Source organism: Coregonus lavaretus, assembly GCF_964263955.1.
Source record: "Coregonus lavaretus genome assembly, contig: HAP1_SCAFFOLD_1124, whole genome shotgun sequence".
Classification (NCBI taxonomy): Eukaryota; Metazoa; Chordata; class Actinopteri; order Salmoniformes; family Salmonidae; genus Coregonus; species Coregonus lavaretus.
In genome coordinates, this window is record NW_028160369.1 from 120405 (window position 1) to 148360 (window position 27956).

General features: G+C 42.1%; 1 protein-coding gene across 1 annotated transcript; it reads right to left on the reverse strand.

Annotated features, from left to right (window-relative positions):
• On the reverse strand, positions 1 to 27926 carry LOC311121894 (reticulon-4 receptor-like; the record flags this gene model as incomplete). Its single annotated transcript, XM_084196332.1, has 3 exons — positions 1 to 1473; positions 27069 to 27156; positions 27465 to 27926. The coding sequence occupies 3 exons, from the start codon at positions 27924 to 27926 to the stop codon at positions 59 to 61; spliced, it is 1965 nt and encodes a 654-aa protein (XP_084052458.1). The 3' UTR covers positions 1 to 58.
• Positions 27927 to 27956: the final 30 nt, after the last annotated feature.

Here is a 27956-nt window from a genome sequence, read left to right on the forward strand (position 1 = left end):
GTAAGTCCCAGCAATGTTTATTTAGCATGTGATCTAATCCCAGCCAGGCCCTAAAGTCCTAAGACATGGCCAACAAGAACCAGATCCAGATTATGGACATGAAGAGAGAACTCAGCGCCACCTGCATTGTAGATCCATGGCCTTTGAGACACTGGGTGTCAGATTTGGGCTTTTTAGTGCACTTCTTTTTCTTCCTGGTTGGGGCTGTAGAAGATTCCAGGTCTTCGATTTGGTCCAATGACTGGTCAAGGTTGTTGGACAGGGTCCCCAGAGGCCCGTCGTTGAGACTCTGCTTATTCCGGATGGTCTCGTTTTTCGTTCGCTCCTGCTCTCTGAATTTGGTCTTGGATATGTTCTCCTTCTCCTTGAGGGGGTTGTTGGTGATCTGACGGCTGTTGTAGGATGAGGGGTCAGGGATGGCTTTCCCGGAGATGATAGAGGACTTATCGTTGTCTGGAAGACAACACCTGGGAATTCCGTCTCCTAGAGGATTTTCCGTGGAGGGCAATTTTCCGGAGTGCGGCTTGGAGCTGAAGAGCTGGGTCTGGATCTGGGGCGTCTCCACACACCCTTCCAGGTCGTTACTCTTCAGCCGTTTCAGGTCCTTCCCGAACAACTCCAGGGGGACGTTACACTCGAGCTCCGAGCTGGAGCCCTTGAAGCGTTTGAACCAGTCCCACAGGGTACTGGCCCGACAGTCACATACCCACTGGTTCCCATTGAGACGCAGGTACTGCAGGGACACCAGCGGGTCCATGGTCTCCCCGGTCAGCACGGTAAGGTTGTTGTAGAACAGGAACAGCGTGGTCAGCTTCCCCAGGTCGCTGAATGCCCTTGGCTGGACGTAGATGACCCGGTTCTGGTGCAGCAGCAGGCGGTCAAGGTTGATGAGGCCGCGCAGCATGTGGTCCGACACAGTCTTGATCTTGTTGTTGTGCAGGAACAGATAAGTGAGGTTGGCCAGGTCCAGGAAGGTGTCGTCGTGCAGGGCCAGCAGGTTATTGTCCTGCAGGTAGAGGTACTGCAGGGAGAACAGTCCCTGGAACGCTCCGACAGGTAACTCCGACAGGCCGCACCTGTGCAGATGGAGGGTGTGAAGCTTGGACAGACCCCTGAAGGCCGTGGGGCTGATGATCCTCAGGTTACTGTTGTCCCCAATGTCCAGCTCCTCCAGTCGCTCCAGACCGTAGAAGGCCCCGGCCTCAATGTGGCTGATATTGTTAGAGTACATCCAGAGGACGGTAAGGTTGTGCACAGAGCTGAAGCTGGTGGAGCGGACCACGGTCAGCTTGTTGCTCTGGAGGAATATCCGCTGGCTCCGCACGGGGATCTCGGTAGGGATGGAGAACAGTCCTTGCTGCTGGCAGGCCACGGTGGGCCGCGGCTCGCTGTAACACACACATTTGGCCGGGCAGCCGTCCGCTCCTCGAGGCACCAGGTTTAACCACACCACCAGGAACAGGAGTCGGCCCCCTGGAGGGAGAGAGAGAGAGAGAGAGAGAGAGAGAGATAGAGAGAGAGCGAGAGAGAGAGAGAGAGAGAGAGAGATAGAGAGAGAGAGAGAGAGAGAGAGAGAGAGAGAGAGAGAGAGAGAGAGAGAGGGTCAGTTCTACAAACTACATAAAAAATACTTCATCTTAATTTCCATGTAAATCTGGTTCCTAAATGGTTTCTAAATGTGAATGTTTGTAATTTTAACACCTCTGACTATCTCTTGATTGGTTTTTGATTGTTATTTCCTGTAAATCAAATCAGCTAATTGCTCTCTGGTAGTAATGGTAATGTTCTGCAATCAGACATTGCCATTAGATATTGAAATTACATCAATACATATATTTTCCCTCAAATCACCAATGCAGTGCTTTCCTTTACATTTACAAATGGCATATACAGTGAGGAAAAAAAGTATTTGATCCCCTGCTGATTTTGTACGTTTGCCCACTGACAAGGAAATGATCAGTCTATAATTTTAATGGTAGATTTATTTGAACAGTGAGAGACAAAATAACAACAAAAATCCATAAAAACGCATGTCAAAAATGTTATAAATTGATTTGCATTTTAATGAGGGAAATAAGTATTTGACCCCCTCTCAATCAGAAAGATTTCTGGCTCCCAGGTGTCTTTTATACAGGTAACGAGCTGAGATTAGGAGCACACTCTTAAAGGGAGTGCTGCTAATCTCAGTTTGTTACCTGCATAAAAGACACCTGTCCACAGAAGCAATCAATCAATCAGATTCCAAACTCTCCACCATGGCCGAGACCAAAGAGCTCTCCAAGGATGTCAGGGACAAGATTATAGACCTACACAAGGCTGGAATGGGCTACAAGACCATCGGCAAGCAGCTTGGTGAGAAGGTGACAATAGTTTGTGCGATTATTCGCAAATGGAAGAAACATAAAATAACTGATAATCTCCCTCGGCCTGGGGCTCCATGCAAGATCTCACCTCGTGGAGTTGCAATGATCATGAGAACGGTGAGGAATTAGCCCAGAACTACACGGGAGGATCTTGTCAATGATCTCAAGGCAGCTGGGACCATAGTCACCAAGAAAACAATTGGTAACACACAATGCCGTGAAGGACTGAAATCCTGCAAGGTCCCCCTGCTCAAGAAAGCACATATACAGGCCCGTCTGAAGTTTGCCAATGAACATCTGAATGATTCAGAGGAGAACTGGGTGAAAGTGTTGTGGTCAGATGAGACCAAAATTGAGCTCTTTGGCATCAACTCAACTCGCCGTGTTTGGAGGAGGAGGAATGCTGCCTATGACCCCAAGAACACCATCCCCACCGTCAAACATGGAGGTGGAAACATTATGCTTTGGGGGTGTTTTTCTGCTAAGGGGACAGGACAACCACCGCATCAAAGGGACGATGGACGGACCATGTACCATCAAATCTTGGCTGAGAACCTCTTTCCCTCAGCCAGGGCTTTGAAAATGGGTCGTGGATGGGTATTCCAGCATGACAATGACCCAAAACACACGGCCAAGGCAACAAAGGAGTGGCTCAAGAAGAAGCACATTAAGGTCCTGGAGTGGCCTAGCCAGTCTCCAGACCTTAATCCCATAGAAAATCTGTGGAGGGAGCTGAAGGTTCGAGTTGCCAAACGTCAGCCTCGAAACCTTAATGACTTGGAGAAGCTCTGCAAAGAGGAGTGGGACCAAATCCTATTTATATATTTTATAAGGCAAATGTTGGGAAGTGCTAAAAGGTAAAATATAGTAAACATGGTTGATACTTTGTAATCCAGATGCATGCTCAAATAAGGAATATAGCCAATGCCTTAATGTATGTATGTGTATTATTTTTAAGAAAGGGTCTGCCACCAATATAATGAGATAAGGGAAAGAGGTCTCATCTGGAAAAGTTCACATAGCCTTTTTGGAGAAAACAACATGTGACATCTAGACGTTGAAAGATAAGGGTGGCGTGGCCATGAAAGAAGTTAATCATTTACCCTAAGGGGAGTAACTGTATATCCTATGTAAGGATGACTATGCACTTGTATTTGTATAAAAGGAGATCTTTGAGCCACGGAGAGCCAGTTGTTCCATGGAGCAAGCTCGGCTTTGTTACGCAACTAATAAAGTCTAATTTTTGGATTCAGTTTCTTGTGAGATATTTTTGAGTTGACTACTTTTGAGTCAAATATTTCTACGACAATCCCTCCTGAGATGTGTGCAAACCTGGTGGCCAACTACAAGAAACATCTGACCTCTGTGATTGCCAACAAGGGTTTTGCCACCAAGTACTAAGTCATGTTTTGCAGAGGGGTCAAATACTTATTTCCCTCATTAAAATGCAAATCAATTTATAACATTTTTGACATCGTTTTTCTGGATTTTTTTGTTGTTCTTCTGTCTCTCACTGTTCAAATAAACCTACCATTAAAATTATAGACTGATCATGTCTTTGTCAGTGGGCAAACGTACAAAATCAGCAGGGGATCAAATACTTTTTTCTCTCACTGTATACAGTTTAAGTAACATCCAAATTCAAATTCTGCATAACAGGGCCCTCTGAAGGGAGATAGCTCTCTCCTTACTAGTGATGCAGTGTGTCTTTAAAGAGAGACCCCGTCGGTGGTTATTTGGCCCTGGGGACCCATTTCCTCCCTGCTACCAACGCAAGCATGAAGCCCCGGGAAATCGAGGAGAGGGGTCCCGAGAAGCTGATTAAATATGGGTGGGTCGATTTTATGCAGAATTAGCCAGCGCTAATAGGGTGGACGTAACTAATGGCGTTCTAGAGTTTTCCGACGGTTTGACATTTAGCCTGTCGTGTAAAGATACGTGTGGTGGGGCTTGGTGCTGGTTGCCAGGGTGGAGAGGTGACCTAGGTTCAAATATTTTAGATCACTTTAAATATGTTATCTGTGTTTGACTGAGCTTGTCTGTTGCAATGGAACCAATAGAATAGTCAAAGTGCTGCATACCATTTCACACTAGGCAGGCTAGACTACACGCTCAAAGTATTTGAAAGATTTCAAATAATATTTGAACCCAGGTCTGTTGGTTTCCAGCGTGGAGAGAAGAGGGTAGAGGAACCCCCCCTGGGTGCTGTAGTCTACAAGGCGGCCATGACTGAGTGCAGCTGCAAGCGTGAAGATGAGATACAGGAAGGACTTGTTAGCTGCAATGATTCTCAGCTGATTAAGACTTGTAAAGGTGTGTGTATGTGTTCGACCCGGAGGCAGAACATGTTAAAAAGAGAGAACAGCGCATTTGCTTTCGTCAATAATTTGCTGCAAATATCAGTTCAGATGATCCAGCATGATTGTGGTAAACATGGTGTTTCTAATTATTTTGGGCCTTTCAACTCGTAATCAATTTCCCCTTGAATTATAGAAATGCAATGTTCTATCTCTAACCTAACAATGGAACAATGTTCTATCTCTAACCTAACAATGGAACAATGTTCTATCTCTAACCTAACAATGGAACAATGTTATATCTCTAACCTGACAATGGAACATGCAGACACAGTACATATACAAGTACAGAGATTTCACTAATTCATCAAAGGCAGATCAAGACGTCAGAGTGTGACAGCAGGAGAGTCCGAATCCGAATCCAATATGCCATGTCAGGTGGCAGGTGGCAATGGCAGATATTGGCCAAATCTCAGTGAATCCGACCATAGCCCCTCTCATAAGTGAGGATTTCCATTCCCAGCTGCTTCAACCATCACTGGAATCCCAGGCTCTCTGCCGTGACAGGTAGTGAAGTATTGGAAAATGCATGAGCTTTACCCCTCCCGTCTTCTCCATCCCTCTATCTCTCTTTCCTCCTCTTCTTCCTCCCCTGCCTCCCTCCATTCCCCATCCCTCTCTCTGCCTCCCTCGCTCAACTCCTCCCTCACTCTCACTTTTTCTACCACACCCTCTCCCTCCCTCCCACCCACCCACCCACCCACCCAGACCCTCCCTCCCTCCCTCCCTCCCACCCACCCACCCACCCACCCAGACCCTCCCTCCCTCCCTCCCTCCCTCCCTCCCTCCCTCCCTCCCTCCCACCCACCCACCCACCCACCCAGACCCTCCCTCCCTCCCTCCCTCCCTCCCTCCCTCCCTCCCTCCCTCCCTCCCATTCTCCCATTCTCCATCTCCCTCTCCATCCCTCTCCATCCCTCCATCCTGCCTTGCTGCTGTTAATGCAGCAGTAGAAGCTCATCCCTGTTCCTTGTTAACGGAGGCTGTGGTGTGGCCTGACAGCAGCCCTCTGTTGCACTTTCCCTCCAATCTCCCTGCTCAACCTTCAGTCAGACATACTCTGCCACCGGAAAGCTGTCAAGAGTTTCCTTCCACTACTCTTTCGTTCTGCATCGCATCACTTTTTTCCCTTCCCTCCCAGCCCCAGCTCCTGCTTTCCTAACAATAGCAATATATATTTGAACCGCTGCAGATAGAGCATGCTTTGTATCTCCTCACTGTATGTCCACGCGTTGTCTTGTTTTTTCTGTTCATTAACAGGCTATGTCCACCCACTCGACTTTGTTTCGGAGATCCGGTTTTCTGAGCTCCCGTCGTAATTGTATCTTCATTAGCATCTTCTGACTCTAAGCAAGTCAGATGTCATCAGCTTTTTCGTCACCAATTATTTTTTGCCCGCTGACTGGTTTCTTTATATAGTACTATATCAAATGCCTCGCCATTAGTCCCTGTCAAACCAAATGAACAATCCAAAGCCATTTTACGCTCATCACGTTGACCCCTTTGGACTTTGTTTTTACTGTGCTTACTCTTCTTCAATTAAAGTGCTACTTTTCCCTCTGCTGTTTCAGAATGACCTCTGTGTGACTTGACAGTTCACAGAAGTTGTCTCACCTTCTGCTTTCGAGAATTCAACCATGTCTCAAAACATCATCATCAATGTAAAAGTTTGCACTCACACACGGTATTGACCTGATAAGTCTACTAAACTGTACGTCCTGACATGTCTACTGACCTCTGATTCTTCCCTCACCTTTTACCTATAGGACTTTCTCCTAGCTATCACAACATCATTGCTAATAGTTTGCCCTCACTATTGAGCGGTTGGGTATATCAAACTCAATCTTTCAACTGTTATTCCCAATTCCAATCAACTTTATAGTGCTGCAATATACTAATGTAAAATATGCATGTGGCTACACTGACATAATGAATGCATATATAACATTGTACTGGTGCTAACCTTCATATCAAATAATCGCAAAATGCAGCATCAATCCACAAAAAGCTATTTATCTTTATCTCATTTTGACAGCTTTGATTTCAACATGTTATCTCCCTTATCTGTTGTGTCTAACCACAGTCCTAACACAGCAACAGTCACAAATCCAAATCTCTAGTGTTCCCGTTAAACTGGCACATCTGTCCCTCTTGAAAAGTCCATTATGGTCTAACAACAATCTTAACTCTGTCTAAGATGAGACAAGAACCTCTTCGTCTTGTAGCGGCCAGACTTCCTTCCAAGCTCTTTATAAACTAAACAGGCTCTCCTGCATGTTTGAGAAGCACTTTTCCTCACAAAAGGAGGCAGAGGTTGTCCTAATTGGCACCCTATTGCCTGTATAGTGCACTACTTTTGACCAGAGCCCTATGGATCCTGGTGAAAAGTAGTGTACTATATATAGAATAGGGTTCCAATTGAGACACAGACAGAGAGGCAGACAGGGAGACAGAGGTGGAGATATGCCCAGACAGTTAACAACCTAGTGATGAATGGCAGACATCAAGGATACTCCTCACTCGTCTAATTGTATTATTTGCCAAAACAAAAAGAACAATGTGGAGAACAGAAAACGCTTGAGATAATAGCAAGGCGTGAGGAGGGGTTAGGAGGACAGAGAGAGCTGTTTACTTAACGCAGCAGTGCATGACTAGCCTGACTCCCTCCCGGCTCATTTGCATACTGTACGTCCCTGGCAGTGTGTGTGTGTGTGTGTGTGTGTGTGTGTGTGTGTGTGTGTGTGTGTGTGTGTGTGTGTGTGTGTGTGTGTGTGTTTGCTACTTCACTACTCCACTATTCCAGGCCCATCCGGTGCTTTGTCTCAGCATGATGGAGGCATCCCACTCTGACCCGGCGACCCGGCCAGGCGCCCTGAGAGCACAAAGGCATGTGGGGGAGCCACCGGGTCCACAATGCATCACGCTGGCTTCATTCTGAAGACAAATGGATCGGGCCCGGACGGGTAACATGACAGTGTTATCCCTTAGCTGAGAGGAGAAGGGAAGAGAAGTGATGTCTCTCTCTTGGAGATGGCCTCTTTCTATCTTTGATCACACAACGTTGTTGTTGTTGTGGAATTTAACATGTTCCAAATATAGTCCAGATCTGTGTACTTTAGGCTGTTTGTTTGTTGTAAATGCATTCATGCATACAAATGCAGCTTAATATCATGTAGAAGTGAATAAGCTAAGGGCAATGTGATGTTCTCAAAGCGCTGTCACAAAGTGGTTGTAAAGCCAAGTGATTGTGTATGGTGATGAAGTGCATTTAAACCTCTTCCTGGCTGTCATACTAGGACCTACAGTACCAGTCAAAAGTTTGGACACACCTACTCATTCCAGGGTTTATCTTTATTTTGACTATTTTCTACAATGTAGAAAAATAGTGAAGACATCAAAACTATGAAATAAAACATATGGAATCAACTCAAAACATATTTTATATTTGAGATTCTTCAATGTAGCCACCCTTTGCCTTGATGACAGCTTTGTACACTCTTGGCATTCTCTCAACCAGCTTCATGAGGTAGTCACCTGGAATGCATTTCAATTAACAGGTGTGCCTTATTAAAAGTTAATTTGTGGAATTAATGTGTTTGAGCCAATCAGTTGTGTTGTGACAAGGTAGGGGTGGTATACAGAAGATAGTCCTATTTGGGAAAAGATCAAGTCCATATTATGGCAAGAACAGCTCTAATAAGCAAAGAGAAACAATAGTCCACCATTACTTTAAGACATGAAGTTCAGTCAATCCGGAAGATTTCAAGAACTTTTAAAGTTTCTTCAGGCGCAGTAACACAAATCATCAAGGGCTATGATGAAACTGGCTCTCATGAGGACCACCACAGGAAAGGAAGACCCAGAGTTACCTCTGCTGCAGAGGATAAGTTCATTAGAGATACCAGCCTCAGAAATTGCAGCCCAAATAAATGCTTCACAGAGTTCAAGTAACAGACACATCTCAACATCAACTGTTCAGAGGAGACTGCGTGAATCAGGCCTTCATGGTTGAACTAAATGACACCAATAATAAGAAGAGACTTGCTTGGGACAAGAAACACGAGCAATGAAAATTAGACCGGTGGAAATCTGTCCTTTGGTCTGATGAGTCCAAATTAGAGATTTTTGATTCCAACCGCCGTGTCTTTGTGAGATGCAGGGTAGGTGAACGGACGATCTCCGCATGTGTGGTTCCCACCAGGAAGCATGGAGGAGGAGGTGTGATGGTCTGAGGGTGCTTTCCTGGTGACACTGTCAGTGATTTATTTAGAATTCAAGGCACACTTAACCAGCATGGCTACCACAGCATTCTGCAGCGATACGCCATCCCATCTGGTTTGCGCTTAGTGGGACTATCATTTGTTTTTCAACAGGACAATGACCCAAAACACACCTCCAGGCTGTGTAAGGGCTATTTGACCAAGGAGAGTGATTGAGTGCTGCATCAGATGACCTGGCCTCCACAATCACCCAATCTCAACCCAATTGATATGGTTTGGGATGAGTTGGACCGCAGACTGAAGGAAAAGCAGCCAACAAGTGCTCAGCATATGTGGGAACTCCTTCAAGACTGTTGGAAAAGCATTCCTAATAAAGCTAGTTGAGAGAATGCCAAGAGTGTGCAAAACTGTCATCAAGGCAAAGGGTGGATACTTTGAAGACTCTCAAATCTAAAATATATTTTGATTTGTTTAACACTTTTTTGGTTACTACATGATTCCATATGTGTTATTTTATAGTTTTGATGTCTTCACTATTATTCTACAATGTAGAAAATAGTAAAACATTAAGAAAAACCTTTGAATGAGTAGGTGTGTCCAAACATTTGACTGGTACTGCACATCTTTGACTGGTGGCATTTACTCTTTCAAGGGGAATTCACTGAGTATACGGCATGATGGGAAACCGGATTTGAAGAGTTGGTTCCGCTCGTAAATGCTTCCCTCTTTAACCTCTTAAGGATCGGATCCTTCTTTTCAAATTTCGCCTAAAATTACATACCCAAATCCTGTAGTTCAGGATCCGAAGCAAGGGTATGTATATTCTTGATACCGTTTGATGGGAAACACTTTGAAGTTTGTGGAAATGTGAAATTAATGTAGGAGAATATAACACATTAGATTCATCGTCTTTGAAATGCAAGAGAAAGGCCACAATGTAACATTGCAGTTTAGGCACAATTTAGGTTTTGGCATAAGATGTCTGCCCAAATGTGTGTAATTGGTCAATTTATACATTTTCAAGTACATTACTATAGAGAACATACAAAAATGATTTGGCAATATAAAATGTAAGTTTACACACTCCCAGGAATGTCATACATGATGGATTATTAGCTTATACACCAACTTTCACACATCTAGATGGCCGGGTGGGGTGGGTGTGGAGCCAGAGACAGCAAGGGTTCAAACTGTAGAACCCAGTTCCTACATTTGAATATAAAAATGGATTTCATCAAATAGAACTATGCTACATTTTATCTCTGGGACCCTCTGGATGACAAATCAGAGCAAGGTTACTGAATGTAAGTACATTATTTACCTTCAGAGGTGACTGTATCAAACCAGTTGCTGTGATAAGTTTTTTGTTGTTGTGCACTCTCCTCAAACAATAGCATGGTATTATTTCACTGTAATAGCTACTGTAAATTGGACAGTGCAGTTAGATTAACAAGAATGAAAGCTTTCTGCCTATATAAGACATGTCTATGTCCTGGACAGTAATGCTAATCACATTAGCGCAAGTTAGCTCAACTGTCCTGTGTACGGGACACCAATACCGTAGAGGTTAACATACAAGGATGAAACTATAGTTCCTAATGTTTTCCAACATTAATTTATGCAGCGACGGAACTAATGTCCCTAAATGTTTCCCTGGCATGAACATATGTGACTCGTTTCAGGTAACTAGGCAACAGGTAATGTCGCGCGTCACTACTTTACAGGAGAGCCATTGAACGTAAACATTAATTTTTTTTTCCAAATGCATTTTTTGGCAGAAATTGCTGCTGGAACATGTGCACTTTTATGTGCCTTAATAACAAACTTGTATGCCATCTGTAAATGCGAATATAATTGTTAAATTACGAGCCTAGTTGGTTTAACCATGGAAAAAGACAGGAACCTTCCTGCTAGCCATGATTTGCTGAGATAATGGATGGCCTGGACATGCCGAGAGATTAGTTTGGATTGGTCTGCCATGTAGCATGCTTCTGTCTATAACATGAGCTGCTCAGTATGTGTAGGTAATCCTTTCTAAAGCGGCTATTTTGAAAGATATCACATAGAACTGGATAAGTGTTGCTAATGCTCTCCACTTTCTGGAGGACCGAGTTTTGAAATCAGTGGAATGCCCGGTGGAAGCAGAGTATGATAGCTAAGAAGTTGGAGAAAATTCTGGCGTTTGATTGCAAATAATGCGGAGGGAGTCGAAAAGAGAACACACAGAAGAAGGCTGTTGTATAAAACACCTGTCTCCAGATTACATCTTCAAACTAAGGTCAACATCTTTACATTACATTTTAGTCATTTAGCAGACGCTCTTATCCAGAGCGACTTACAGGAGCAATTAGGGTTAAGTGACTTGCTCAAGGGCACATCGACAGATTTTTCACATAGTCGGCTCGGGGATTAGAACCAGCGACCTTTCGGTTACTGGCACCATGGCATCCATGAAAGAGAGGGAGAAGCGTTCATCCATGTATACTGGGAAGAGTCTAGCTAGCTACATTTTCATATATGATACATTTCTAATTTAGTCAGAAAGTCGTTTTCATTACAAGTTCAAGCGTATGTTAGCTAGCTAGTTACCGTTAGCTGGCTGGCTCGCTAGTTAACGTTAAGTGTATGATCTGTTTTAGTAATATTATTCGTATCTCAGAGCCATTTGCATTGCTAGTTCTAGCCTAATGTTAGCTAGCTAGCTAACATTGAACCTAGTCAGTTAGCTTTAGCTACCAGCAGTTTCATGCAGGGTAGTAATGTTATGAGTTGGGATTATGGTTCATTGTTTATCTAGCTATCTAGCTCCACTATGCAAGTAACCATTTCACTTTACCGTTTACAACTTCTGTATCCTGTGCATGTGACATTACACTTTTTTATTTGATTTAGTTTGTGTTTATCAGAGACGGTAATGTGAAGAACAACATGACCTGCACCAAAGTCAAATTAGGATGTAACACTAGGCCAACGAGACAGTGTCCAAGTAAAAAAAATATCCAGTAGAATGCCCTGCTTTTATTTCATCACACTCACAACAGTAAGCTATTTTCTGTAATTAGCTCACCATTAACTCGCCATTAACTTGTAAATAATGATCTTGTTGTGAGTTTATTTTCCTGTAATAACGAATACAAATTAGCTAAAGTTAAGACGTTGTCAGCTACATGATATGTAAAAAAATTTAACTGGCTAGCCAGATAACTTAATGTTAGCTTGCTAGCTAACAAGCTAGAAACAAACCAAAACATTGTTTCGAAAGTTGCTTTTAGTTGACTGGTTTGCTAGATTGACATATACTAAATTAATTTTTAAACGGATGGGTTTATGAGTGTTATCAGTTATGCTATTTTGGACCACCAGGCTGCTGATGTCATGCAGCCTGTCGTTTTTGTGTTTATACTTTTTCATGACGACAACGACAAGTTTGATGTCGGACGACAATAGAATGTTCATGATGTCACTGCAACAGCTGTCTACAGACATGTCGATAGACGTAGTATAAACCAGCCTTTAGTCTTGGAATCTTTGGTTGTTTAGTACATTGCCTCATGGTGAATCCTTAAAGAGATGGGTGGGGCTAAGGCTTTAGAGGGTGTGAACGATGCTGAATGGGTGTAGACAAAGAAGAGCTCTCTAGTAGGTCTACCAAAACATTTAAGGGTCATTTTCTCAAAAGTGGGGTTACAAGTTTATCAACATTCAAAGCAGAATTACATTCCCATTGTCCCTCAACTGTAGTGTATGATATACCATTTTCTAGCTCCGAGTCTCTACGTTTATCCAATGTAAAAAAAACACAATTTCAAATTTTGTTACATAAGACCGAATCGAGCCGGTCGTTCACATATGCAGGGATAGAACTACAGTTCCTAAATGTTTCCCTGACATTAATATATGCAGGGTAGAACAGGTAATCTAACGGCACATAAACATATGTGTGTCCTGATCAGGGTATTAAGGATAAGATGGTGTATAACTAGCTTTGGAGTGGGAGCACCCGTGGTGTGCGTGTGTGTTTGTGTGTGTGTGCGCGCACGTGCATTTTGCTTTTGTGCGTGCATGCGTGTTTGTGAGTGTTTGCGTTTGCGTTTGCACTCGTGTGTGTTTCTGGGGGAGCCCCTGGTCTAGTATACAGACAAGGACACAATTAGTGGAGCGGCAGAGGGACAGATCAGGGCCTGTCTGCCACACATATGCCACAGCACTCATCTCATCCAGACAGATGGCTCATGAATAACTGAGGAGGTCGGAGGTCGAAGGTCGGAGGGAGAGAGAGACAAAAGAGAAAAATAAGGGAGCAACAGTGTGTGTGTGTGTGTGTGTGTGTGTGTGTGTGTGTGTGTGTGTGTGTGTGTGTGTGTGTGTGTGTGTGTGTGTGTGTGTGTGTGTGAGTGAGTGTGAGTGTGTGTGTTTTTGGTTTTACTATCCTTGTGGGGACCAGAAGTCCTCACAAGGATATTAAAACAAGAGAAATGTTATGCAAGAGAGACGTGCGAAGTGAAAACATGAAATCAATGTCAGATTGTGAACTACTTGGATTGCTCGTCAGTTGTAAAATAGGAAACATGACACAATTTAACTTAGCAACTAGAGAGGGACTAAATGTCAGGGGCTGAAGTCAGAAAATCATGTAACAACTAAAAACCTCTCACCCTGTTGTAGACCTAGTAATCAACCAACCCTCACTGCAAATTAAAGTCACTTTGAAGTCTCTCTGGGAAGCTTTTTGAGTTCTCTTCCATACAGTTCTCTCTCTGCCCCCTCAGTCCCACCGGCATTGCCATTCTAGGTGTTTTTCCATTGCGTGTATTGTGAAGTCATAAGATAGTAAACAGAATCATTATAAGGGAGTTGACTATATAATCCTATAATTACCCTCAAAGGCTTAAGGGAGTTGACTATATAATCCTATAATTACCCTCAAAGGCTTAAGGGAGTTGACTATATAATCCTATAATTACCCTCAAAGGCTTAAGGGAGTTGACTATATAATCCTATAATTACCCTCAAAGGCTTAAGGGAGTTGACTATATAATCCTATAATTACCCTCAAAGGCTTAAGGGAGTTGACTATATAATCCTATAATTACCCTCAAAGGCTTAAGGGAGTTGACTATATAATCCTATAATTACCCTCAAAGGCTTAAGGGAGTTGACTACATAATCCTATAATTACCCTCAAAGGCTTAAGGGAGTTGACTACATAATCCTATAATTACCCTCAAAGGCTTAAGGGAGTTGACTACATAATCATATAATCACCCTCAAAGGCTTAAGGGAGTTGACTACATAATCATATAATCACCCTCAAAGGCTTAAGGGAGTTGACTACATAATCATATAATCACCCTCAAAGGCTTAAGGGAGTTGACTACATAATCATATAATCACCCTCAAAGGCTTAAGGGAGTTGACTATATAATCCTATAATTACCCTCAAAGGCTTAAGGGAGTGGACTACATAATCATATAATCACCCACAAGTAAGTACTTGTATTATTGTATGTATTTACATTGTAAAAAAAAAAAAGAAACTGTTAAAGTCACGCCACCAATATAGTTCACGCCCAAAGATTAGTGCCAGGAAGGAGGGGAAACCAAAGCAGAACTGGGCGTGAACAAGAGCATACGAGACAAAAATATAATAATGTTGTACATTAACATAAAGAGGCGTGACTATGAAGTTATGTAGGCATGTAACTGTATAAAAAGAGATCACCGAGTCTGGGACCGGCAGTTGCTCCGCGGAGCAGCTCAGCTTGTTACTTTGTAATAAGGTTTACTTGAACTAACAAGCTTCGGTGTCTAAGAGGAATCTTTTTGAGAATATTCCACGACACCATTTCGCACAGTACATTGTGGAGAATGTATAATGCAAGTAATGTGATATGAAAGTAATGCAGGCCTCAGCTGAGTGTGTGTGTGTGTGTGTGGGGGGGCGTCCCAACGCACTCTCCAAATCCCAGAGGAGCCAGCGTAGAAGAGTCGGCCTATATCATGTGGTTGGCCCATAGAGTTCATATCCATTAGCACATCTCTCTACTGTAACAGCAAGCCTCATTATGCATGGGCCTATTTCTTCAGGAAATGCAATATGCCATGCAGAAGCATGTAAGTATTACTTAAATATGTAATAAGTAGCACAAATCCTACTGTATTTATTATAGTTGCCATCTTCCAGATGTGAGTTTTAGGGAGATACTAAGCATTGCTTTTTTGTCCGTGTCTGTAAGAGCATAATTCTGGTATGGGCATATTTTCTTCAGCATACAGTAACTTAAATATACCAGGCAGCAGTACAGAAGACACTGTATTAAGTATTGTTACCAGGTGTTTAAAATGTGTCACCAGGTAACTCATTAGGGCGATACTGTGCACAGGTGTTGGTCCATCTCTGTAAAAGCTTCATTCTGGCTGGCCTATATCACTCAGGCAGAAACACAGAAGCTACATATGGGTAACTGCCAAAATAATGGAAACCCTTTTTTGCACATCAGCTAATGCATTTAGAGTGCTGGCCAGATGTGGAACGTGTCATCAGCAGCTCATAAGAGGATAATAGGCACAGGTGTTAGTCCTCTTTTATCTGGGGACCACCGTTAATCATCATTTAGATGAAGCCATCACATCTCAACCGTTCAAAAAACATGCCCCTCCTCCTCAGCCAAAACTGAAATCACTGTCTCGCGTTGCAGACTTTTATTAGCAATCAAGCCTCAATTTGAAATCTGTGAGGCTGCCAGACCTGCAGGGTTGAGAGAATACATTACTAAAAGAGAATGAGGACTAATGATTCACCGCTGCATTATCAGAGTACCGCCGGTAGTGTTGAATTAGGGCTGTGGTAGGATAGCAACGCTAACACCTCTTCATTCAAAGTGTCTCGTTGCGGGAGAGAGCCATGGCAAGGTTCACTGATTCACTGACAATCGTCACACACGGTGCACACAGTTTGGGTGGATGACTTAGAATACTTAGAATACTTAGAATACTTGGAATATGGAATGTGTATGCTGCTGCTTCGTTGTCGGTCATAGTTATGCAGTGCAGCCAGTTAGATACTATGTAGAAATATTTTCCGCCCCCAGACTAGACAACCAAGCAGTCCCAATGAAAGTAGTTAATCAACTGATATGAATCACAGTGAGATCTCTAACATTATCTACTCTGTTTTATTCTGACAGGTACATTACGGTAAAATTCTAGTGTTCTAGTGTTTGGCACAGTTATGCAGTCAGTTAGAGGCTATTTAGAAATGCTTTCTGTCCCAGAACAAACCAACCCAACAGGTCAAATGAAGTTGTTTGTCATGCTGATAGCAACGCTTACACCTCCTTGTGTGAAGTGTTTCGTCAAGATAAGAGAAATAATCATAGACTATTTAGAAATGCTTTCTGTCCCAGACTCAAACAGTCAAGTGGCCCAATAAAGTGGCGCTTTGTGCTGAAAAGAATCACATTGAGACCTCTAATATTATCTACTCTGTCTACAATCTCTGCATCTATCTGAAAGGTTCATTACCGTACAATTCTATTGTTTTGGCACCAAACTTGTTTCAGACCGGTATTTGTTTTCTGCTTGTCAGTTAGAGACGGTTAACAAATGTCTTCTTCCTAAACAGACTAAACAAGCCAGCAGCCCACATTATCTACTCTGTCTGCAATCTCTACATCAGCATGACAGTTTCATTATGGTTAAATTCTAGTCTTTGGCAACATTTTAGACTGGCACTTGTTATTTTCTTCATTGTCTTGGCCATAGTTATGCAGTTAGTTAGGCTATTTAGAAATTGTTTAAGCCCCAGAAGCCCAATAAAACAGTTGTTCATGCTTAAAAAGGCACTACAGTCAGACCTTTAACATTATGTACTTTGTCCAGAACACTTTGGCAGGATCATTACCGCAAAATTCTATGGTTTGGCATTTGGCACCTAGCCGTTTAAGAATGACACTTGTTGTCTGCAACAACAGAGAGGGAAGTTGAGATGAACTCTGTTTGCGGTCGGGTTACAAATTGGATGAAAAAAAATCTAACAAGGCTCTAACTCTCGACCTCCACACTAAATCTCATCGACTTCTTAAGTGATCCATTTACAGAGCATTGTGAGCACTAGACGGAGGTAGAATTGCCTGGTTGCAAGCTGCTTCAACTCTTTCTCCGGAGCTCAACGTGATCTTTCAACCCCTTATTTACTCTTACAGGATGGAAACATTAAAAGTGTGAAGTACCAGCCATTTAAAAGTTATAGGTGCACAAAGAGTTTCAGGCAATTACTGTTCTGTATCATGGTTTTCAATGTGACAGACTGAAATCTGAACTGTGAATGGTTTGAGAGACAAACCACTATCGACGCCGCTCTTATCTCCTTAATGTGTCATGTAACCTCCCGCTGTCTGCTCTGGTTCTGCCAGCTCTGCACTTTGGTGGAGGGCTGCGTTACATTAGCTGACTAAGCAGGGATGCGACAAATGTCTCATCCACAATCATCTCAGGCTTAGCCAGATTGGGACAGGCCGGAAAGATCTGCTTCAACTGAGAAACCCAGATGAAGTACGTCAGCAAAGTCTAACAAACGGCTAATCCTTCTGTGAAGCATTATAGTGTTGTTCTGGGGTTCAATTTAGAAGCCACATGAATAACTTGAAAGCACAAATAAAATGAACACGCACACCGAGTTCCATATGGTTTAGAACCCTGCAGGTTCCACCAGCATCTGCTATTCCAACCTCCACATGAAAGGCAGAGAATGAATGATGCACACATTTGTTAAATTTGAGTTTTGCTATCCCCCAGCCAGTCAGTGATAGATTAATTGGACTTAAAAGCCTGCAATGCAGTAAAAAAGACAAAAGAACATAGCTTTGTTAGATCCAGCAATCTACATGGAGCTGATTGAAGCTTGATTGACATTACATTTACATTTTAGTCATTTAGCAGATGCTCTTATCCAGAGCGACTTACAGTTAGTGAGTGCATACATTTTTCATACTGGCCCCCTGTGGGAATCGAACCCACAACCCCTGGCGTTGCAAACGCCATGCTCTACCAACTGAGCTACATGGGGCAATAAAACCTCGCCTGGAAATGCAAGACACAGATGACTATAAGCACGATTAGCAGTCATACATTCTGTAGCACTCAATTGCTCCACATTGAACGGCCCACTTCTTTCCGACAACTTATGCAGTAGTGCTGCTGTAGTAATAACAAAATAATACAAAAATAACAGCAAAGATGATCACAAGAGGGGAAAAAACTAACACGCTTCACTTCAGAGTTCTGGTGCTGATAGGAACATGTTCTTTCCAAACTCTAAAAGCTAGGACTACGAATACTACATTTATCAAATACTCCAAGAGCAAGATATGTCCACAGTCCACTATCTTACCTAGATAGAAACAACTATGTTCTCAGAAATAAAAACTACTTCAGGCCAAACTGAGCTGCTTTGAACTTGTGGTCAAGTTCCTGGAGAATGTCAAGTTTGTGGCAAGGGAGTACTTCAAGTGTTTAAGTAACTATTGTTCACATTCACACTCAACCCAATCACTCACACACACACACAAAAATACAATATATTCGCATAGTGGTCCTAAGGTTACTAATAGTATAGCCTGTACGACCTACAAGGACCAGCCTAGAAACACATTTGGGCCATGGCTGCTCTAAAGACACAGGTAGTAACATCTGGACCAGGGATAAAGCACGCCAACCACTGGTCCACCAGAAAAATAAGAGCCAAGCTATCAATAGGAAAATAAAAGGAAACCAAAAAGGAAACTGGAGGCATCAACTTTCACTGCATGACAAGCAGAAACATGTTAAGCTTAAGGAGTCAGTAGACTTTTAAAAACACAGTTCATAGATTTAGTACAAAGGTACTAAAATGTATTGTCAGTTTAACATCTGAGTAATGCATGACTTAAAAGTCACCCCTTCAATCGCTAAGAGTCACGCTTTAGATACTACACAATGGCATGCAGATGACAGATGGTCTGCTTTGTTTTTGAACTGAAGTGACATGTTACAGTTCTTTGGCCTGTCTCTGTGCTCTGGTATTGTATGGGTCAATTCAATGTCACATCCAAGACTGTATGTGCTGCTCTGCTTTGTTAGGAGTGTAATGGACAGGCACACAGCTGGATGAATGGGACTGATGGATTGCTTAGTGCAGGTGTTGCGAGTGATTTACAAGGTTACAAGCTCATGAGGTGTGTGAGTGTGTGTGTGTGTGTGTGTGTGTGTGTGTGTGTGTGTGTGTGTACCTGTGCGTGCGTGCGTGAGAGTGCACCTGTGTGTACATATGTATGTTTGTAATGGTGATGGTATTCCAAGTCACTATCCTGCCACCTTAGCCTACAGCAGAGATCCTCATCTCTTCTACAACATTATAATCAACACGGCCTGACTCACATAACAAATGTGTTTCCTCATGTGGCATCTCAAGTGACATCCATTAGCTATCCATTAACTAACACAATGGGTATGGAATATGAATGCACAGCACACCTGGAGCCCCATCATGTCTCATCACAAATGGGGAGGCTAACTACGCAGCTTTAAAGGTGCAATCTGTGTTTTCCATATCCATTTTTGGTCTTTTAAATATACCCATTGTTTCTTGAAGAATAGCACCTATACAGTAAATGATTTATGAGATAAGGTCAACATTAGTGGACAGCAAACATCCCTGAATAATCATAGCATGGATATACAGTGTATTCAAGTTTTCATACCACTTGACTTTTTCCACATTGTGATACGTTACAGCCTTATTCCAAAATGGATCAAATTGTTTTTTATCCTAATCAATCTACACACAATACCCCATAATGACAAAGGAAAAACTGGTTTTTAGAAATGAATGCTGGCCCCAGCGGATACAGTAAGCTCCCATCACAGAGCAGTCTGTACTTATTCTGACCATCTATTTCCGATCCTCAGTCAGCACCCTTGAGGCACGTTGATCTGGAAAAGACAGACCCTCTCTCTACTTTCATCTCTGCAAGCTAACGCATTAGGACCAACTGTACAGTAGGCCTTGGTTCTGTTCTGTGATTCTGCCCAATAACATTAGAACTGTTCTCCTCTATGCTGTACTGTGGTGTTTGCTGAAAAAGATTTCCAAACTCAACGATGTTTCCACCCAAGATGATTTGTGAAATTTAAACTTAAATTTCTACTAATATAATGTCAGGCCATATTGGCCACACATCCAGCCATATTGGCCACACATCCAGCCATATTGGCCACACATCCAGCCATATTGGCCACACATCCAGCCATATTGGCCACACATCCAGCCATATTGGCCACACATCCAGCCATGTTGGCCACACATCCAGCCATATTGGCCACACATCCAGCCATATTGGCCACACATCCAGCCATATTGGCCACACATCCAGCCATATTGGCCACACATCCAGCCATATTGGCCACACATCCAGCCATATTGGCCACACATCCAGCCATATTGGCCACACATCCAGCCATATTGGCCACACATCCAGCCATATTGGCCACACATCCAGCCATGTTGGCCACACATCCAGCCATATTGGCCACACATCCAGCCATATTGGCCACACATCCAGCCATATTGGCCACACATCCAGCCATATTGGCCACACATCCAGCCATATTGGCCACACATCCAGCCATGTTGGCCACACATCCAGCCATAGACACATTTCTATTCAGAAAATAAGTTCACTTTTTCATCTTGTTCTGTTTTGTGATACTGCCCAGTAATAAGAGACCTGTTCTCTCCGTTACTGTGGTATTTTCCAACGGTTTCTCTTTTCAAAATAGCAAGGTCAAAGCGATACATTTACTGCTTAGTGCCTGTAAATCCCATTTGCGTTGCCTCCATACTGAACTGTGTGTGTGGGTGGATAGCTGACATCACAGGGGCACACATTCTCAAATCTACTCTTCTGCCTCCACATATCTCCACATATCTCCACATATCTCCACTTACAGTGCCCTCTGGAATTATTTGGACAATGAAGCATTTTCTCTTATTTTGGCTCTATACTACGAAAGTTTGGATTTGAAATCAAGCAATGACTGTGAGGTTGAAGTTCAGACTGTCAGCTTTAATTTGAGGGTATTTTCATCCATATAGGGTGAACCGTTTATATATTACAACACTTTTTGTACATAGTCCCCCATTTTAGGGGATCAAAAGTATTGGGACAAATTCACTTATACTGTATGTGTATTAAAGTAGTCCGAATTTTAGTATTTGGTCCCATAGTCATATCATGTTATGACCACACCAAGCTTGTGACTCCACAAATTTGTTGGATGCATTTGCTGTTTGATTTGTTTGTGTTTCAGATTATTATTATAGAATAGAAATTAATGGTAAATAATGTATTATTGTTGAATAGAAATTAATGGTAAATCATGTATTGTGTCTTTTTGGAGTCATGTTTATAGTAAATAAGAATATAATATGTTTCTAAAGACTTCTACTTTTGTTATGTCTACTCACGCTCTCCCGCTCCAGCGCTCGATGTCACCGGTCAACTAACCGCCGGTCCTGGCAACCCATCTTTACGCACACCTGGCAACCATCATTACGCACACCTGCGCCCTATCATCAGTCACACCTGGACTTCATTACTATTTTCATTACTTACCATTTATGTAGCACTCAGTTTTTTCAGTCATCAGGTAGTATTTATTTATTTATTTATTTATTTTTGGGGTGGGGCTTAATATTAAAGCTTAATATCAGCTTAAGATCACTTCCAATCCCCCATGTTTTTATATATACAGTGGGGAGAGCAAGTATTTGATACACTGCCGATTTCGCAGGTTTTCCTACTTACAAAGCATGTAGAGGTCTGTAATTTTTATCATAGGTACACTTCAACTGTGAGAGACGGAATCTAAAACAAAAATCCAGAAAATCACATTGTATGATTTTTAACTAATTAATTTGCATTTTATTGCATGACATAAGTATTTGATCACCTACCAACCAGTAAGAATTCCGGCTCTCACAGACCTGTTAGTTTTTCTTTAAGAAGCCCTCCTGTTCTCCACTCATTACCTGTATTAACTGCACCTGTTTGAACTCGTTACCTGTATAAAAGACACCTGTCCACACACTCAATCAAACAGACTCCAACCTCTCCACAATGGCCAAGACCAGAGAGCTGTGTAAGGACATCAGGGATAACATTGTAGACCTGCACAAGGCTGGGATGGGCTACAGGACAATAGGCAAGCAGCTTGGTGAGAAGGCAACAACTGTTGGCGCAATTATTAGAAAATGGAAGAAGTTCAAGATGATGGTCAATCACCCTCGGTCTGGGGCTCCATGCAAGATCTCACCTTGTGGGGCATCAATGATCATGAGGAAGGTGAGGGATCAGCCCAGAACTACACGGCAGGACCTGGTCAATGACCTGAAGAGAGCTGGGACCACAGTCTCAAAGAAAACCATTAGTAACACACTACGCCGTCATGGATTAAAATCCTGCAGCGAACGCAAGGTCCCCCTGCTCAAGCCAGCATGTCCAGGCCCGTCTGAAGTTTGCCAATGACCATCTGGATGATCCAGAGGAGGAATGGGAGAAGGTCATGTGGTCTGATGAGACAAAAATAGAGCTTTTTGGTCTAAACTCCACTCGCCGTGTTTGGAGGAAGAAGAAGGATGAGTACAACCCCAAGAACACCATCCTAACCGTGAAGCATGGAGGTGGAAACATCATTCTTTGGGGATGCTTTTCTGCAAAGGGGACAGGACGACTGCACCGTATTGAGGGGAGGATGGATGGGGCCATGTATCGCGAGATCTTGGCCAACAACCTCCTTCCCTCAGTAAGAGCATTGAAAATGTGTCGTGGCTGGGTCTTCCAGCATGACGACCCGAAACACACAGCCAGGGCAACTAAGGAGTGGCTCTGTAAGAAGCATCTCAAGGTCCTGGAGTGGCCTAGCCAGTCTCCAGACCTGAACCCAATAGAACATCTTTGGAGGGAGCTGAAAGTCCGTATTGCCCAGCGACAGCCCCGAAACCTGAAGGATCTGGAGAAGGTCTGTATGGAGGAGTGGGCCAAAATCCTGGTCAAGACCTACAGGAAACGTATGATCTCTGTAATTGCAAACAAAGGTTTCTGTACCAAATATTAAGTTCTGCGTTTCTGATGTTTCAAATACTTATGTCATGCAATAAAATGCAAATGAATTACTTAAAAATCATACAATGTGATTTTCTGGATTTTTGTTTTAGATTCCATCTCTCACAGTTGAAGTGTACCTATGATAAAAATTACAGACCTCTACATGCTTTGTAAGTAGGAAAACCTGCAAAATTGGAAGTGTATCAAATACTTGTTCTCCCCACTGTATATATACATATATACATACATATATACATACATACATACACATACATATCCTTTAAAAAAATATATATATTCCCCTTTATTACTTTCCAACCCCGCCACCCTTTCCCCACTTGGAGTAAACTAGTGAACAACAACGCCTAGGCCTCTACTTCCAGCCCATACCCACTATCTACATTTTATGGACACAGTCAATTTTACAGTAATTACATTTTTTTTTTTCTTTCTCCTGAACTTCTTCTACTCTCAACCTCTCCGATCATTTTCATGATGTCCATCCGGTTTGCTTCTATATGCCATATATTTCTAACTGTGCTCCTTCACAAAAGCTCCCAACATACAACCCATACACTTATTATGGACACAGCTTGCCTACATTATTAGTTATCTTGTTATTGTTTGTTGTTAGTTGTTATTAGTCCCATCCTTCAATTCCATTCAACACCTCCCATCTATCTTTTAATACCATCCATATAGGATTTATATTTGCCATATATATTTAAACTGTACTGTGATGTCTTACAAAAGTTCTGAACCTTTCTATTCTCATTGTTTCTACAGATTGTGAATTGAAAATAAACATTTTTGCTAATAGTATTATTATGTTATTGATCGATTGACTATTACTTTTCAGATCACCCAGTAGTGCTATCTGCAGGGTTAGCTCCAGGTAAATATTGCAATCCTTTAGCCATTCCTGGACCTGTGTCCAAAAACAAGCTACAAATGGACAGTACCAAAACAAATGATCTAATTATTCTGTCTCTTCGCAGCAAAATCTGCAGAGCTGGGAAGATTGTATCTCCCATATAAATAACATTCTATTGGTAGCAAGAATTGTATATAATAATTTAAATTGAAAGATTCTAAGTTTTGAATCCGGTGTCGTTTTGCGTATCAGTTCATAAACACTATGCCATGGGATCGGTACGTCAAAAATCTCTTCCCAACTATTTTGCAATCTATATGGGATGGCTGTCAATCCTTTGGTCCTTAAATGAAACTGATATACCTTTTTATTTATCACAGTTTTCCTTAACCAATTATGTTCTTTAATGCAAGGCCGACAGACAAGTTCATTACTTTCTCCTCCTTCCACTTTCCTCTTCCATTTTTGCGGTAAGGCTGCAATTATTTGGTTGTAATTTTGGGTAGAGCAGACATTTCCATATGTTTTTGTTAGCTGCATGTGCAACATAACTCCACCAGTCCTACCGATGATATCATTTCCAAAGATTATACATTTTTTTGTAAATTTTGTCCAAAAAAAAGGTTTTTTGTCAATTAGTATATTTGAGTTTAACCACAATATTTGTTGCATTATTTATTATGTCGTTTCTGGAGGATTAAATTGAAATTGCAAGCAACTTTCTATGGCTTGTTTTAGAAATAGTGATATCTGGGAGATGATTTCCTTTTCAAATAACTGAAAGTGAGTGGTTGTAATCTGAATAAAGGGAAAAAGGCCATTCTTGAACATTGGGTGAGACAATCTTACTAATTTGCTAGAGAACCAGTTCAGATTTAAGTATAACTTTTGTATGACTGAAGCTTTTAGTGATAGGTCTAATGCTTTAATATTTCATAATTTCTGTCCTCCGAATTAATATTCATTATATAAATAGGCCCGTTTAATTTTGTCTGGCTTGCCGTTCCAAATAAAATGGAATATTTTTTTCTCATATAATTTAAAAAACTGTTCGCTAGGTGTAGGCAAGACCATAAGCAAATAGGTAAACTGTGATAATACTAAAGAGTTAATCAGGGTGATTATTCCACAAATTGACAGGCACCCACCTTTCCATGGTAACAAGATCTTATCTATTTTTGCTAACTTTCTATTATAATTTATTGAAGTGAGATCATTTATTTCCTTTGGGATATGTATTCCGAGTATATCCACATCACCATCAGACCATTTTATTGGTAAACTACATGGCAATGTAAAATTTTTATTTTTTATTGATCCAATACGTAATATAGCACATTTGTCATAATTTGGTTGTAATCCAGAGAGGTTAGAAAATGTATCTAGATCCTCTATGAGGCTGTGGAGTGATTCTAGTCGTGGATTTAAAAGAAAACATGAATCATCAGCGTACAATGACACCTTTGTTTTTAAGCCCTGGATTTCTAATCCCCTGATATTATTGTTGGATCTGATTTTAATAGCTAACATCTCGATGGCCACAATAAATAGATATGCCGATAGTGGACAACCTTGTTTCACTCCTCTTGACAGTTTAAAACTTTCTGAGAAATAGCCATTATTTACTATTTTACACCTAGGGTTACTATACATGATTTTGACCCATTTTATAAGAGATTCACCAAAATTGAAATGCTCCAGGCATTTATATATAAACCCCAGTCGTACTTTATCAAATGCCTTTTCGAAGTCTGCTATGAATAGCAGGCCTGGTTTCTCAGATTTTCCATAATGTTCTATTGTTTCCAATACTTGCCTTATATTATCTCCAATGTATCTTCCATGTAAAAAACCTGTCTGATTAGAATGAATAATATCCGACAATAACTTTTTTATTCTATGTGCATTTTGCTAGAATTTTTGCATCACAACACTGAAGTGTAAGGGGCCTCCAATTTTTTAAATGGACTGGATCTTTATATTTTCCACTTGTATCCTGTTTCAGTAATAATGAGATCAGACCTTCTTCTTGAGTGTCAGATAATCTACCATTTACATAGGAGTGGTTAAATCATGCTAATAGCGGTCCTCTTAGTATATCAATAAAGGTTTGGTATACTTCGACTGGTATGCCATCCAACCCTGGAGTTTTCCCAGACTTAAAGTCTTTAATTGCATCCAGAAGTTCCTCCTCTGTAATTTCACCTTCACATGAGTGTGAAGATAGTATTGTTTGTGTTTCCATGTCAGACACTTCTCTTGTTTCGTTCCGTGTTCGTTATCATTAAACACATTAACTGCACCTGCTTCCTGACTCCCTGCGTCTACGTTACAACATTAATGTGGATGCTTCCATGATTATGGATAATCCTGAATGAATTGTGAATAGTGATTAGTGAGAAAGTTACAGATGCACAAATATCATACCCCCAAGACATGCTAACTTCTTACTATTACAATAACAGGGGAGGTTAGCATTTTTGGGGGGGGTATGATATTTGTGTGTCTGTAACTTTCTCACTCATCATTATTCACGATTTAGTCAGAATTATCTGTAATCATTGTAGTATCCACATTCATGTAGAAGTGTTTGGAAACATATTCTATTGTCATTTACAATAAAAGTGACTCCAAAACGACACAATATATTATTTACCATTAATTTCTGTTGGGCACAAATTAATCTGAAACACAACCAAAACAAACAGGAAATGGAGATTCTTTATCCTCAAATTAAGGAGATTCTTTATCCTCACATTTTGGGTTCATCGTTACCAGGCTAAAGCTCTTTTGAGAAAGTGATTAAAAAGGGACCATCTAGGGTTGTTGTGAGAGAGAGAGAGAGAGAGAGAGAGAGAGAGAGAGAGAGAGAGAGAGAGAGAGAGAGAGAGAGAGAGAGAGAGAGAGAGAGAGAGAGAGAGAGAGAGAGAGAAGAAAAGAGACGTTGAGAAGAAATCCCCCTCTTCCTGCTGAGAAATGACAGTATGACAGGCAGGAAGGCAGAGGAGGTTGTTAAGTCCCAAAGTTGAATTCGATCAGTCCTGCTCTGCTCTGTTGTGCTCTGAATCCCTTCCAGAGGAGGATGCCTGCATGCCTTCATGTGGACGTACTGTACGTCACAGTCGCCATCTGCTCCTCTGTTTGATGTTTGCTGTCAACACACGGCATAGCATCAAGCTGGCCTATCTGGCAAACGGTCTGGGAACAAGACCCCATTTGAACCAGGACGAGTGCTGGGGACTCTTTGAGAGAGAGAGAGAGAGAGAGAGAGAGAGAGAGAGAGAGAGCTGGGCTGGTTTAATGAGCCCACTTCAGAGGTTCTGTTGTAGCGAACAGAGCTGAGTGGTCAGTCTCCTTTAGAAGGATGAAGGGAGAAAGACAGAAAGACGTGCATTATTTACCAGCTGTCTCTGTATCGCCACACCCCGTGCAGACAAAGAGCCCTGCTGCAGGAAAATAGATTTTCTGCAGTGGATATGGTGTGATAAGGAGGGAGAGAGATAGACCTGATCTGCTGTCTCCTCTGCCTCCTGATCTGCTGTCTCCTCTGCCTCCTGATCTGCTGTCTCCTCTAACTCCTGATCTGCTGTCTCCTCTGCCTCCTGATCTGCTGCCTCCTCTGCCTCCTGATCTGCTGCCTCCTCTGCCTCTTGATCTGCTGTCTCCTCTAACTCCTGATCTGCTGTCTCCTCTGCCTCCTGATCTGCTGCCTCCTCTGCCTCCTGATCTGCTGCCTCCTCTGCCTCTTGATCTGCTGTCTCCTCTGCCTCTTGATCTGCTGTCTCCTCTGCCTCCTGATCTGCTGCCTCCTCTGCCTCCTGATCTGCTGTCTCCTCTGCCTCTTGATCTGCTGCCTCCTGATAAGGCAGATAAATGTGTTCTTTACATCTGAGCCCTCCATGGATCAGCTCCTTTTTCATTCCAAAGGTGGAGTCCTGGCCCTTGGCCCGTCCACGCTGGGAAGCCATCATCCCTCCTCCTCTCTTTATTTCCAGGAT